Raw genomic sequence first — 13425 nt, forward strand, 5'->3', positions numbered from 1 at the left:
AGCCATGGTGGAGCCGGCTCAATAGACTGAGGGTTCTAACTCTGCTCCCACGTCTCATGGTCTTATGTCTTTGGGACATGGGAGGAAACTGGAACATCTGCAAGAAACCCATGCAGTCACTGGAAGAACCTGCAAACTCCATGCTGGGGGCAGGGGGGATCCGGACTGAACCTGCGTCATTAGAACCAAGGTTTTGTGTGTTAGGATGAGTCTTGGAGCCACTCAAAACAGCCTCAGCTGATTTCACTTTGCCACTCCCCTCCACTTATATCAGCTTCATTTGATCAGGAGATGCTGAGATTAGGTCTGGGCTTGCAGGAGGAGGATGGGCCAAGTGTTAAGAAGGGAGTTGTTCAGAACCAGAGCTCAGTCAGCCGAAGACGTAGCCAGCAACAGAGGAATAAAGGGACGTTATGGCGGGAGGCATCCTTCACCTCTGCCGTGCGGAATAACCCGCCTGTTGGGAAAGCCGTTCAGAAAATTTGGCATCATTACGTTGTGGGAGAAGAAATCGGGCATAACAAGAGGTTGAGCACGTTCATGAAGGAGGCTGTCCAAGCCAGGCTACCCCACTCCCAGCTCAGAACCCAAGGTCACAGAGCAGTAGCTGCCCTGCTTCCCAGTTCCAGCATTCTCCGATTTGATTTTGGAATTGCAGCTTGCCCCCGCGACTGAGTTCAGACTGCCAATCCACTTCCTCACAGGCCGAGGAGCTGGAAATGAGTGCTGCTTACCGTTGGAACAGACAAACTCAGGGAGGCGAGCAGCATCCGTGAGGGGAAAGCTCTCCTCTCCCTCCTTGGATGCTGCTCGACCTGCGGCACATTCCTGCACCTGCAGGTCTCTTGTCTCATTTAACCCTTATTGCTGGTGGGAGCTAGTGTGAGGGCACCAGGGTATACAGAAACGACACTGGGAGGCTGAGCTCCCAGAAACTCTTGGCAGTGATGGGAGTGTCAGTGTGAAGCTTGAGATTCTCTGAGTACTGCAGGGAACTGCCGGGGAATGCTACTGTAATGAGAACCATGGACACTACAGAACAGATACAGACCCGTCTAACCAACATGTTGTGCTGACTTCATTTTTATTTAGAGATAAAGCACAGTAACAGGCCCTTCCAACCCAATGAGTCCACCTGCCCAATTACACCCATGTGACCAACTAACATACATTTCGGACTGTGAGAGGAAACCCAAGCACTCAGGGAAAACCCATGCAGTTACGGAGAGAATCTCCTTAAAGACAGCAGCGGGAATTGAACCTGGGTCACTGGCTCTATAACAGCATTATGCTAACCAGTACACTACTGTACCACCTCTTTTAACCTACTCCAATATATGTCTAAACCTTCCCTCCCACATAGTCCTCCAGTTCGCTATCATTTGTGTGCCTGTCGAGGAGTTTCTTAAATGTCCCTAAAATTTCTGCTTCCACCACCACCTTTCTTTGCCTGGGGCAGACCTGGGAGAGGCAGAGCTCTCAGAGGTATAGGGTATCATTCGGGACACAGTAGAAGATGCCTTACCCAGTAGTGGTAGAGTCAAAATTCAAAGTAAATTTATTATCAAAGGACGGTATATATCACTATATACTACCTTGAGAATCACTTTCTTGCAGGCAAAGCAAAGCAATACCACAGAATCAATGGCAAACAAAGATTGACAAACAACCAACGTGCAAAAGACGACAAACTGTGTAAATAGATAACACTGAGAACACGAGCTGTAGAGTCTTTGAAAGTGAGTCCATGGATTGTTCAGGTGAGTCTGAGGTCCCTGGCACACCGTTCTCCCCTCCCTGGGGAGCAGAGATCAGGGGACTGTAGCAGCAGCACTACATGCTCACTGACTCAGTGACAGCGGAGACGACAACGGCGGGTCACTGCTACACTCACCTCTTTCACCTCCACTGAGTATTGTTGACACTGCGTCTGTGCCGATTCAAGCTGCTGCTTTAACTTCTCCTCCAATTCAGCCACCAGATCCTTCAGCTGAGGGGAGATAAAGGACATTATACCCTGCTGGGATACACACGAGAGTTGCTGGTATTTACGAAATCCCCTGGAAGAGCGGTGACAACAGCCATTTGTTAGACCGAAAGGTCTACTTCTGCTCCTATAACTTATGCTTTTGCTGTGATCTTGGGTATTAGAACAAAAGACCATAAGGTTTAGGAGCAGAATTGGGCCATTTGGCCCATCAAGTCAGCTGATCTAATTCCCTCTCAGCCCCAGTCTCCTGCCTTCTCCCTGTAACCCTTCATGCCCTGACCAATCAAGAACCTATCAACCTTTTAAATATACCCGATGACTCAGTCTCCACAGCAACCTAAGGCAATGAATTCCTCAGATTCACCACTTTGTGGCTAAAGAAATTCATCCTCATCTCTGTTCCAAATGGACTTCCCTCTATTCTGAGTCTGTGCCCTATTTGTACATCATTAAAAAACAATTAAACTTGAAGTTAAAACTTGTTATCTTTAGAACACAGGATAGTACAGATCTTCGGGCCTTTGATGTTGTGCCAACCTTTTAACATGCTCTAAGGTCAATCTAACCCTTCCCTCCTACATAACCATCCATTTTTCAATCATCCATATTCCTGTCTAAGAGCTCTTTTGTATCTGCCTCTACCACCACCTCTGGCAGTGTGCTCCACACACCCACCACTCCCTGTGTAAGCGAACTTACTTCTGACATCACCCACCCACACTCTCCTCCGATCACCTTAAAATAATACCCCTTGTATTAACCATTTCCACTGAATGCACTTGTGTGACATGCCAAGTTACTGGAGAAGTCTCTACCCACTTCATCTGTACCTCTCATCATCTTCTACACCTCTCTCAAGTCACCTCTCATCCTCCTTTTCTCCAGAGAGGAAGGTCTAAGTTTGCTCAACCCATCTTCACAAGCCGTGGGTCTCTCAAAGCTGCCAGGCAAATTAATAGGGTTGTTAAGAAGCTGTATGGTGCGTTGGGCTTCATTAGTCGGGGGATTCAGTCTATTTATTTTTAAAAGAGATACAGTGTGGAATAGGTTCTTCTGGCCCTTCAAGCTGCACCACCCAGGAATCCCCAATGGGCAGCGGTGATTGGCAGCTTGTCTCGGAGAAGGAAATCCTGCTGCCTTGCGGCCGGACCCACTCATTGGGAAGGCAGTGATCCCGGAGGTAAAATCCGGAGCTGGAGTCCCCGAGGCAGTCCTACATTGAGTTCAGCACTGACTGGCAACTCCTGCGACACTGCTGGTGCCGAACTGTATCGGTCTCTGTGCTTGCTACACTGGCAGCTGCTTTCTCTCCATACTGTACTGCCCTGGCTCGCTTATCACCTGAACAGCTGAGATGCAACATCCGTGGTGACTCCGTACAGATACAGATTAATCTCATTGATTCTATAAGGTGACAATAACGTACTTTGATAATAAATTTACTTTGAACTTACTATCTAATCCAGGCAGCATCCTGGTAAATCTCCTCTGCACTCTCTCTAAAGCTTCCACAACCTTCCTATAACAAAGCCACCAGAAATGAACTCAAAGCTCAAGGTAAATTTATTTTCAAAGTACAAGTCACCATATATAACCCTGAGAATCATCTTCTTGTGGGCTTCCACAGTAACTACAAGAAACACAATAAAGACTGCACACAACAGGGAAGGGCAAACCACCAACGTGCAAAAGCCAACAAACCACAAACATAAAAAGAGAAAAAAAAATCATTAATAATAAATTTTGAGAACATGAGATGAAGAGTATTTGGAAGTGAGCCCATAGATTGTGGAAACAGTTCAGTTATGGGGCAAGTGAAGTTATCCCCTCTGGTTCAACAGCCTAATGGTTGAGGGGTAATAACTATTCCCGAACCTCTGTGTTATAGGTCGTGAGGCTCCTGTACCTTGTTCCTGATGGCAGCAGTGAGAAGGAGCATGGCCTGGGTTGTGGGAATCCTTGCTGATGGATGCTGCTTTCGAGCAACTGTGCTCGCGTAGATATGCACAGCGGTGGGGGGTGGCTTTTCCTGTGATGGACTGGGCCTCATCCACTACTTTTTGTATGCTGTTGTGGACAGATTTTCCAAAATAATAACACCAAAGAACTTAAAGCTGCTGACCCTCTCCATCTCTGATGAAGATTGGCTCAAGGACCTCCGGTGTCTTCCTCCTGAAGTTAATAATCAGCTTCTTGGTCTTGCTGACATTGAGTGAGAGATTGGTGTTGTGGCACCACTCAGCCAGATTTTCAATCTCCTTCCTGTTATGCTGATGCATCACCACCTTTGACAGTAGTGTTGTGGGCAAACATAAATATAGAACTGGAGCTGTGCTTAGCCTCAGTCATAAATATAAAGCGAGTAGAGCAGAGGGTTAAACACACAGCCTTGTGATGCACCTGTGCTAACGGAGATTGTGGAAAAGATGTTGCTGCCAATCCAAACTGACTGGGGTCTGCAAGTGAGGAAATCGAGGATCCAGTTGCACAAGATCTTGAAGTTTATTGATCAGTTTTGAGGGGGTAATGGTATTGAATGCTGAGCTGTAGTCATGTACCTTTACTGTCCAGATATTCTAGTATTGAGTGAAGAGCCAATGAAATGGCACCTGATAATGACCTATCCGTCGGTAGGCAAACTGGAATGGATCCAAGTCACTTCTCAGGCAGGAGTTGATATGTTTCATCACCAACCTCTCAAAGCAGTTCATCACAATGGGTACAAGTGCTGCAATATTCCAAGTGATGTTTAACCAGGGTTTTATAGAGCTGAATCATTACCTCACGCTCTTGAACTGAATCATGTCATTAATGAGAGCCAGCACACCATAAGCCTTCTTACCAACCCTATTAACTCCACACTGCCAAGAACCCTGTATTCGGCCTCCAAATTCGACCTTCCAAAATTAATCACTTCACATTTTTCTGGGTTAAAATCCATCTGCCACTTCTCAACCCAGCTCTGCATCCTGTCTATATCTCATTGCAAATAAAAACAACCCTCCACGCAATCCACAACTCCACCAACCTTCGTGTTATCTGCAGACTTTCACTTCCTCATCCATGTCATTTATAAAAATTACAAAGAGCTGGGGTCCCAGAGCAGATCACTGAGGAGCACCACTGGTCTGTGACCTCCAGGCTGAATAGGCCCCATCTACAACTACCCTCTGCCTACTGTGGACAGGCCAATTCTGAATCCACACAGCCAAGTTCTCCTGGATCCCATGCCTCCTAACTTTCTGAATGGGAGAGTTAAAGTGCACTGGTGCTAGAATCTGGCCCTGGCTAGACCAGTTCACTGAGAGCAGAGGTAGGTGAACTCCAGGTCTCTGATGGCAGAGCGATAGGTCGAACCCAGAACTGGGGATAGGGATGCCAGGTTTACCTTCCTAAAAAGCATCATTTAACCTGTTAGATCTTCTCAAAAACCCAGTGGCTTCACAGTTGCAGGATTTCAACCTGTGTCTCCCAATTGTTAGTATAACCAAGTGATGTCACAACGACCCAAAACATTTGTCTATGCAGTCAACTGTACCCAAGTACTAGGACGTGGGTGTAGAAGAAAGGCTGGCCATAAATAATTGAAATCTTTGCTAAAGTGATGCTGCTGGAGCCCACTGATTAGCCTCAAGACTAAGGTTTTCAAGGAGGGTTCAGCAGAGAAACGATTTGGGGAAAAGTAATAACAAGGAAACAAAACCCATAGGGAGATGAGGGGAGATTCGACAGAGGGTGAGTCGAGGGACAACAGTCACCCCACAGGCTGAATTGGAACGTGAGATTTACCTGCTCCGTATTCTGTGAATCCAGCTTCAGCTTCTCCAGGGTGCCTTCTAATGTTTTTACTTGTGATTCTGCCTGCAAAAACACACACAACAGCTCCTTAAGATGACCAGATGAGCAGCGAGGTTTAACTAAACCGAAACCCGAGCCCATGGCACCTGCAGGGGGTTGGAAAGGTTATTTATCAAGCAATGGGGTTTAGAACAGTACAGCCCACGGAAACAGGCCCTACATCCCACAATGTCAACCAAGCTCTTTCTATCCCCCTGTACATGGTCGATGTGTCTCCATTCCCTGCCTGTTGACTGATCGCATAGAGAATCAACTGGATCTCCTGCGCACCAGAGGGCTCTCCCTCTTCTGGCGCGGGCTTTCAGCAGGACCACCTCTTCACTCCCACAGCTGTAAATTGCCCAGGGTGTACTGATACGAACATGAGTCAGTTAAAAGGTTTAATTAAACTACACTGTTGTCGTGTTTGCTCCCTGCATACGTAACACAGAGAGTGTTGCTGTAGAGTCTGCTTCATCACCTCCCCTGGCAGTGCGTTCCAGGCACCTGTTAGCACCGTTTACTCAAACAGAAACAGAACGTGCTGCAGATACTTAGCAGGTTAGTCAGCACCTGTGGTCAGCGGCCCTTCATCAGATCTGAAGTAAACAGGAGACATGAGGGGCCGCAGATGCAGGGCTCCAGCAACAACACAAAACCACTCGGGTGAAGGGTCTAGACCCAGACTCTGGCTGTCCATTTCTCGCCATAAATGCTGCCTGACCTGGTGCTTTCCTCCAGTATTTTGAATGTTGCTGCGGTAAACAGTGCCTGAGATGCAGAGGAGAAGCAGGGTGGGGGATAAGAGTCTGGCAGGAGAAAACAAATAACAGAAGGAACGCAGATCTGAGCGAAGTGAAAATGCTGAACATCTGTCATGATCAAAGGCATCCCGTAGGATGGATGAGAATCTGGAACAAAAATTAAAAATGTGGGAAGCACTCAGGAAGTCTCACAGAGAAACTGTCAACTTTCCAGATTCTCAGCATCTGCAGATTTTTTTCAAAAAAATTTAAATTTAAGCGAATTTTCGGAGTATTAATGCATTTCAGTGGTGATCAGGAACTTAGCTGTGGAAATAAAGAAGGAAGTTACACTGTGAGAGTTGTATGACATGTAACGAAACTTGTACGAAGCAGAGAGGCTGGGAGAGACAAGCTGGGCAAAACAGTTCACCGTCTTCCTGATCTTCCCAATTCTACATCAAACTGATATTAATGCAAACAGATCATGATTACCACATATTAGCTGATATCATCAACTACTAGCTTCACATAAAGCTGTATTAGAGTGTGGAGACTACTCTTTAAAAAAAACCTTGAAATAAAAGTTAAAATAATCCTGCTCCCATAATCCTGTGAGGAGTGGTTTACACACACTCAGTGGCCATCTGTACTTTAGAAACTGAATACTGAGTGCATGTTCATGGTCTTCTGTTGCCGGAGCCCATCCACTTCAAGGTTTGACGTGCTGTGAATTCAGAGATGCTCTTCTGCACACCATCATCGTAACGCTGGGTTATTTGAGTTACTATCACTTTCCTGTCAGCTTGAACCAATCTGGCCATTCCCCTCTGACCTCTCTCTTTAACAAGCTGTTTTCGCCCTCAGAACTTCTGTTAATTGGATTTTATCTTTTGTTTCTCACACAATTCTCTGTAAACTCTAGAGACTGCTGCGTGTGACAATCCCAGGAGATCAGCATTTTCTGAGATACTCAATCCACCCCATCTGGCACCAATAAGCATTCCACATTCAAAGTCACTGAGAACATTAAAACCTCCTGGGGGTCGACTATCACATACCTTCTCCATTTGGCCTGAACAAATACTGAACCTCTTGACCATGTCTGCATGCTCTGAAGCATTGAATTGCTACCACATGATTGTCTGATTAGGTATTTGTATTAATGAGCAGATGTACAGGGAAGTGGCTCCTGAGTGTAGTTGATGCCAGGACAACTGCTCAACGAACTGTTAGGAAAACAACAAACCACTGGACCCATGCAGCAGGATGCATGGGTCTGCGTACAATCACTAGTGGAGATATTTACTCTGTTACTAAATCCCTGATGATGATACCATGTATGCACCTTGGAGAGCATTCTAACTGGTCGCACCACCATCTGGTATGAAGGGGCCAATACACAGGATCAGAAAATGCTGCAGAGGGTTGCAAACTCAGCCAGCTCTGCCACGGGCATTCGCCTCCCCTGGATTAAGGACATCTTCTCAAGGTGCTACTTCAAAAAGGCATCCATCATTAAGGGTCCTGACCATCTACATGCCCTCTTCTCAATACTACCATCACAGCCTGAAGACAAACAGTCTACATCTTAGGAACAGCTTCTTCCCCTCCAACAGATTTCTGGATGGACAATGAACCCATGAAGACAACTTCACATTTTTTTTGCTTTCTGTTTGCACTACTTATATCTTATAATTTATAGTATATTTATATTTTACACTGTCCTGCTGCCACAACAAATTTCATGGTGTGTGTGTGTGTGCGTGTATGTGCGCGCGCCAGTGATAATACACGATTCTGATATTTGCCAGTACAATCAGATGTCAGGCTCTGATGCAAAGTTCTCAATCCGAAACGTACTGCCTGACCTGCAGAGTATTTCTGGCATCCTCTGCCTTTAACTTCGACTGGGCCAGGCTCAACCCACAGCCACTGCAGCAGCTACCCTGTCCCCTGTTATTGAGAGCCCAGGCTCTGAGAGGTGGCCCTTCTGGAAGTGCAGCATCTCACCAGACACAGTCAGACCAGCCTAGCGGCAGCTCAGTCCCTAACTGATAGGATAGGGAACTAACAAATAAAAGTTGAACTCTCAACTCTGACTAACACACACAAAATGCAGGAGGAACACAGCAGGCCAGGCAGCATCTATGGAAAAGAGTAAACATAGAAACATAGAAAATAGGTGCAGCAGTAGGCCATTCGGCCCTTCGAGCCTGCACCGCCATTCAGTATGATCATGGCTGATCATCCAACTCAGAACTCTGTACCTGCTTTCTCTCCATACCCCGATCCCTTTAGCCACAAGGACCATATCTAACTCCTTCTTAAATATTGCCAATAAACCAGCCTCAACTGTTCCCTGTGGCAGAGAATTTCACAGATTCACCACTCTCTGTGTGAAGAAGTTTTTCCTCATCTCGGTCCTAAAAGGCTTCCCCTCTATCCTTAAACTGTGACCCCTCATTCTGGACTTCCTCAACATCGGAAACAATCTTCCTGCATCTAGCCTGTCCAATCCCTTTAGAATTTTATACATTTCAATAAGATCCCCCCCTCAATCTTCTAAATTCCAGTGAGTATAAGCCTAGTCGATCCAGTCTTTCTTCATATGAAATTCCTGCCATCCCAGGAATCAATCTGGTGAACCTTCTTTGTACTCCCTCTATGACAAGAATGTCTTTCCTCAGATTAGGGGACCAAAACTGCACACAGCAGTCTAGGTACGGTCTCACCAAGGCCTTGTACAACTGCAGTAGAACCTCCCTGCTCCTGTACTCAAATCCTTTTGCTATGAATGCCAACATACCATTTGCCTTTTTCACCACCTGCTGTACCTGCATGCCCACCTTCAATGACTGGTGTACAATGATACCCAGGTCTCGTTGCACCTCCCCATTTCCTATCAGCCACCATTCAGATAATAATCTGTTTTCCTGTTCTTGCAACCAAAGCGGATAACCTCACATTTATCTACATTAAATTGCATCTGCCATGAATTTGCCCACTCACCTAACCTATCCAAGTCACCCTGCATCCTCTTAGCATCCTCCTCACAGCTAACACCGCCACCCATCTTCGCATCACCCACAAACTTGGAGATGCTGCATTTAATTCCCTCGTCTAAATCATTAATATATATTGTAAACAACTGGGGTCCGAGCACTGAGCCTTGCGGTACCCCATTAGTCACTGCCTGCCATTCTGAAAAAGTCCTGTTTACTCCCACTCTTTGCTTCCTGTCTGCCAACCAATTCTCTATCCACATCAATACCATACCCCCAATACTGTGTGCTTTAAGTTTGTACACTAATCTCCTGTGTGGGACCTTGTCAAAAGCCTTTTGAAAATCTAAATATACCACATCCACTGGCTCTCCCCTATCCACTCTACTAGTTACATCCTCAAAAAATTCTGTAAGATTCGTGAGACATGATTTTCCTTTCACAAATCCATGCTGACTTTGTCCAATGATTTCACCTCTTTCCAAATGTGCTGTTATCACATCTGTGATAACCAACTCTAGCATTATCCCCACCACCGATGTCAGACTCACCAGTCTGTAATTCCCCGGTTTTCCTCTCCCTCCTTTTTTAAAAAGTGGGGTTACATTAGCTACCCTCCAATCCTCAGGAACTAATCCAGAATCTAAGGAGTTTTGAAAAACTATCACTAATGCATCCACTATTTCTTGGGCTACTTCCTTAAGCACTCTGGGATGCAGACCATCTGGCCCTGGGGATTTATCTGCCTTTAATCCCTTCAATTTATCTAACACCACTTCCCTACTAACATGTATTTCCCTCAGTTCCTCCATCTCACTAGACCCTCGGTCCTTTACTATTTCCGGAATATTATTTATGTCCTCCTTAGTGAAGACAGAACCAAAGTAGTTATTCAATTGGTCTGCCATGTCTTTGTTCCCTATGATCAATTCACCTGTTTCTAACTGTAAAGGACTTACATTTGTCTTGACCAATCTTTTTCTTTTCACATATCTATAAAAGCTTTCACAGTGAGTTTTTATGTTCCCTGCCAGCTTTCTCTCATAATCCTTTTTTCCCCTTCCTAATTAAGCCCTTAGTCCTCCTCTGCTGGTCTCTGAATTTCTCCCAGTCCTCAGGTGTGCCACTTTTTTTTGCTAATTTATATGTTTCTTCTTTAGACTTGATACTATCCCTAATTTCCCTTGTCAGCCACGGGTGCACTACCTTCCCTGGTTTATTCTTTTGCCAAACTGGGATGAACAATTGTTGTAGTTCATCCATGCAATCTTTAAATGCTTGCCATTGCATATCCACCGTCAACCCTTTAAGTATCATTTGCCAGTCTATCTTAGCTAATTCACGTCTCATACCTTCAAAGTTACCCTTCTTTAAGTTCAGAACCTTTGTTTCTGAATTAACTATGTCACTCTCCATCTTGATAAAGAATTCCACCATATTATGGTCATTCTTACCCAAGGGGCCTCGCATGACAAGATTGCTAATCTAGTTGGTTCCTTGACATGTTGGTTCAGAAAACCATCCCACATACATTCCAAGAAATCCTCTTCCTCAGCAACCTTACCAATTTGGTTCACCCAACCTATATGTAGATTGAAGTCACCCATTATAACTATTGTTCCTTTATTGCACGCATTTCTAATTTCCTGTTTAATGCCATCCCCAACATCACTACTACTGTTAGGTGGCCTGTGCACAATGCCCACCAGCATTTTCTGCCCCTCAGTGTTATGCAACTCTAGCCATATCGATTACACATCCTCTAGGCTAATGTCCTTCCTTTCTATTACGTTAATCTCCTCTCTAACCAGCAATGCTACCCCACCTCCTTTTCTTTCCTGTCTATCCCTCCTGAATATTGAATATCCCTGGATGTTGAGCTCTCATCCTTGGTCACCCTGGAGCCATGTCTCTGTGATCCCAACTATATCATATTCATTAATAACTATCTGCACATTCAATCCATCCACCTTGTTACGAATGCTCCTCCCATCGACAATTGACGTCTCGGGCCGAGACCCTTCAGCAGGACTGGGAAAAAAAGAGATTAGATAGTCAAAAGTAAGAAGGTGGGACGAGAGAAAGAAGAGGTGGTAGGTGATAGATGAAAATGGGAGGAGTTGAAGTAGCAAGCTGGGAAGTCGATTGGTGAAAGAGATAAAGAGTTGGAGAAGGGGGAATCTGATAGGAGAGGACAGAAGGCACTGGAAGAAAGGGAAGAGGGAGGAGTACCAGAGGGAGGTGATGGGCAGGTAAGGAGAAAAGGCAAGGGAGGGAAATGGGAATGGAGAATGGTGGAGGGGGGGATGGGGCAATTACCAGAAGTTTGAGAAATCTTATTCTGACATCTTTTTTTTCCAGTCCTGAAGAAGAGTCTCAGCCCGAAATATCGACTGTTTACTCTTTTCTATAGACGCTGTCTGGCCTGCTGAGTTCCTCCAGCATCTTGTGTGGGTTACTTTGATTTGCAGCATCTACAGGATCTCTCATTCTTGTGACTCTGTCTCTGACTTCTGGTTACTCTGAGTTCCCCAAACCACTGCTTAAAAACTCACTCTTGGAACTTGGTAACTTGCAGTAACTCTCCATATACGTACAAATCGACATCTGTGCAGATTTTACAACTGAAGGGGAAGAGGTTTGTGTGGAGAATAAGCGGGCTTCTTAGATCATGAGCCTCTATTCTCTCCTCCCTCTTCCCCTGGATTCCCTTCGGCCCATCGCCTCTGTGCCATACAGGTTACTTCAATGTCAATGGACAAGTCCAATGGGCAAGCAGCCACTCTAGGGCTACCTGCTGGGTTTACTCATTGAATCAGACTTCTCTGAACTCTCTAGAGGGAGATCCATGAGCCAAAGATGTCCCCGCACCCTCTCAACTCTGTCTTTCATTTCAGAGCAAAGGACTGGAGACTTTTCTATTAGCTGTAAATTCCATTCTTTAAAGATAACTGGGTCCCCTCATCATTTGAGTTCCAACCCCACTTCTCCATCTTTGCCCTTTCCCCAGCACCGTCTTAGATAATTCTTCTCCCACATCCTCACTAGTCTGTCTGCCAGAAGTGACCCACTTCACCTCCAGGGTCTAGGCTGAAGAAGTACCCTTCAAAACCCCTTTGTGCTTCTCCTTCTTTATATCAGTACTTAAAACTATATCTTTAACCAACCTTTAGGTTGCCAGTCCTAATCTATGAGGCACTGTGCCAAATTCTATTTGATATTGCTCCAGTGCAAATATTTCACTGCATGGGCAGGGGATTGCCATATCAATAGCAAGCGGTCGATTACCAAGGATGAGCTCTCAGGGTACTTGGAGGCCCATGATAAAATAGGCCGTAGTCAGCATGGTTTCCTCAAGGGAAAAGTCTTGCCCGACAAGTCTATTGGAATTCTTTGAAGAAAAAACAAGCAGCATAGACAAATGAGAATTTGTTGATGTTGTGTACTTGGATTTTTTGAAGTCCTTTGACAAAGTGCTACACTTGAGGCTGCTTAACAAGCTAAGAGCCCACAGAATTACAGGAAAGATTCTAGAATGGACAAAGTAGGAGGCAAAGAGTGGGAGTAAAGGGAGACTTTTCTGGTTGCCTGCCGGTGACTAGTGGTGTTCCACAGGGGTCTCTGTTGGGCCCAATTCTTTTTACGTTATCCGTCAATGATTTGGATAATGGAATTGTGGGTTTTGTTCCAAAGTTTGCAGACGATATGAAGGTAGGTGGAGGGGCAGGTAGTTTTGATGAAGTACAGAGGTTACAGAAGGACTAAGACAAATTAGAAGAAAGGGCAAAGAAATGGCAGATGGAATACAGCATCGGAAAGTGCGTAATCATGCACTTTAGTAGAAGAAACA

At 45.4% G+C, this 13425-nt stretch overlaps 1 protein-coding gene across 3 annotated transcripts in view; it reads right to left on the reverse strand.

Annotated features, from left to right (window-relative positions):
• LOC132403133 (ribosome-binding protein 1-like) overlaps positions 1–13425 on the reverse strand; it is a 152581-nt gene that overhangs the window by 17866 nt on the left and 121290 nt on the right. For all 3 annotated transcript variants that reach the window (XM_059986434.1, XM_059986435.1, XM_059986433.1), the window contains 2 exons: positions 5780–5851; positions 1895–1990 (listed from right to left, as the gene is read on the reverse strand). In XM_059986434.1, coding sequence (XP_059842417.1) covers positions 1895–1990; positions 5780–5851 — 168 coding nt within the window. The remainder of the gene's footprint in view (positions 1–1894; positions 1991–5779; positions 5852–13425) is intronic.

This window comes from Hypanus sabinus, chromosome 12 (assembly GCF_030144855.1).
Source record: "Hypanus sabinus isolate sHypSab1 chromosome 12, sHypSab1.hap1, whole genome shotgun sequence".
NCBI lineage: Eukaryota > Metazoa > Chordata > Chondrichthyes > Myliobatiformes > Dasyatidae > Hypanus > Hypanus sabinus.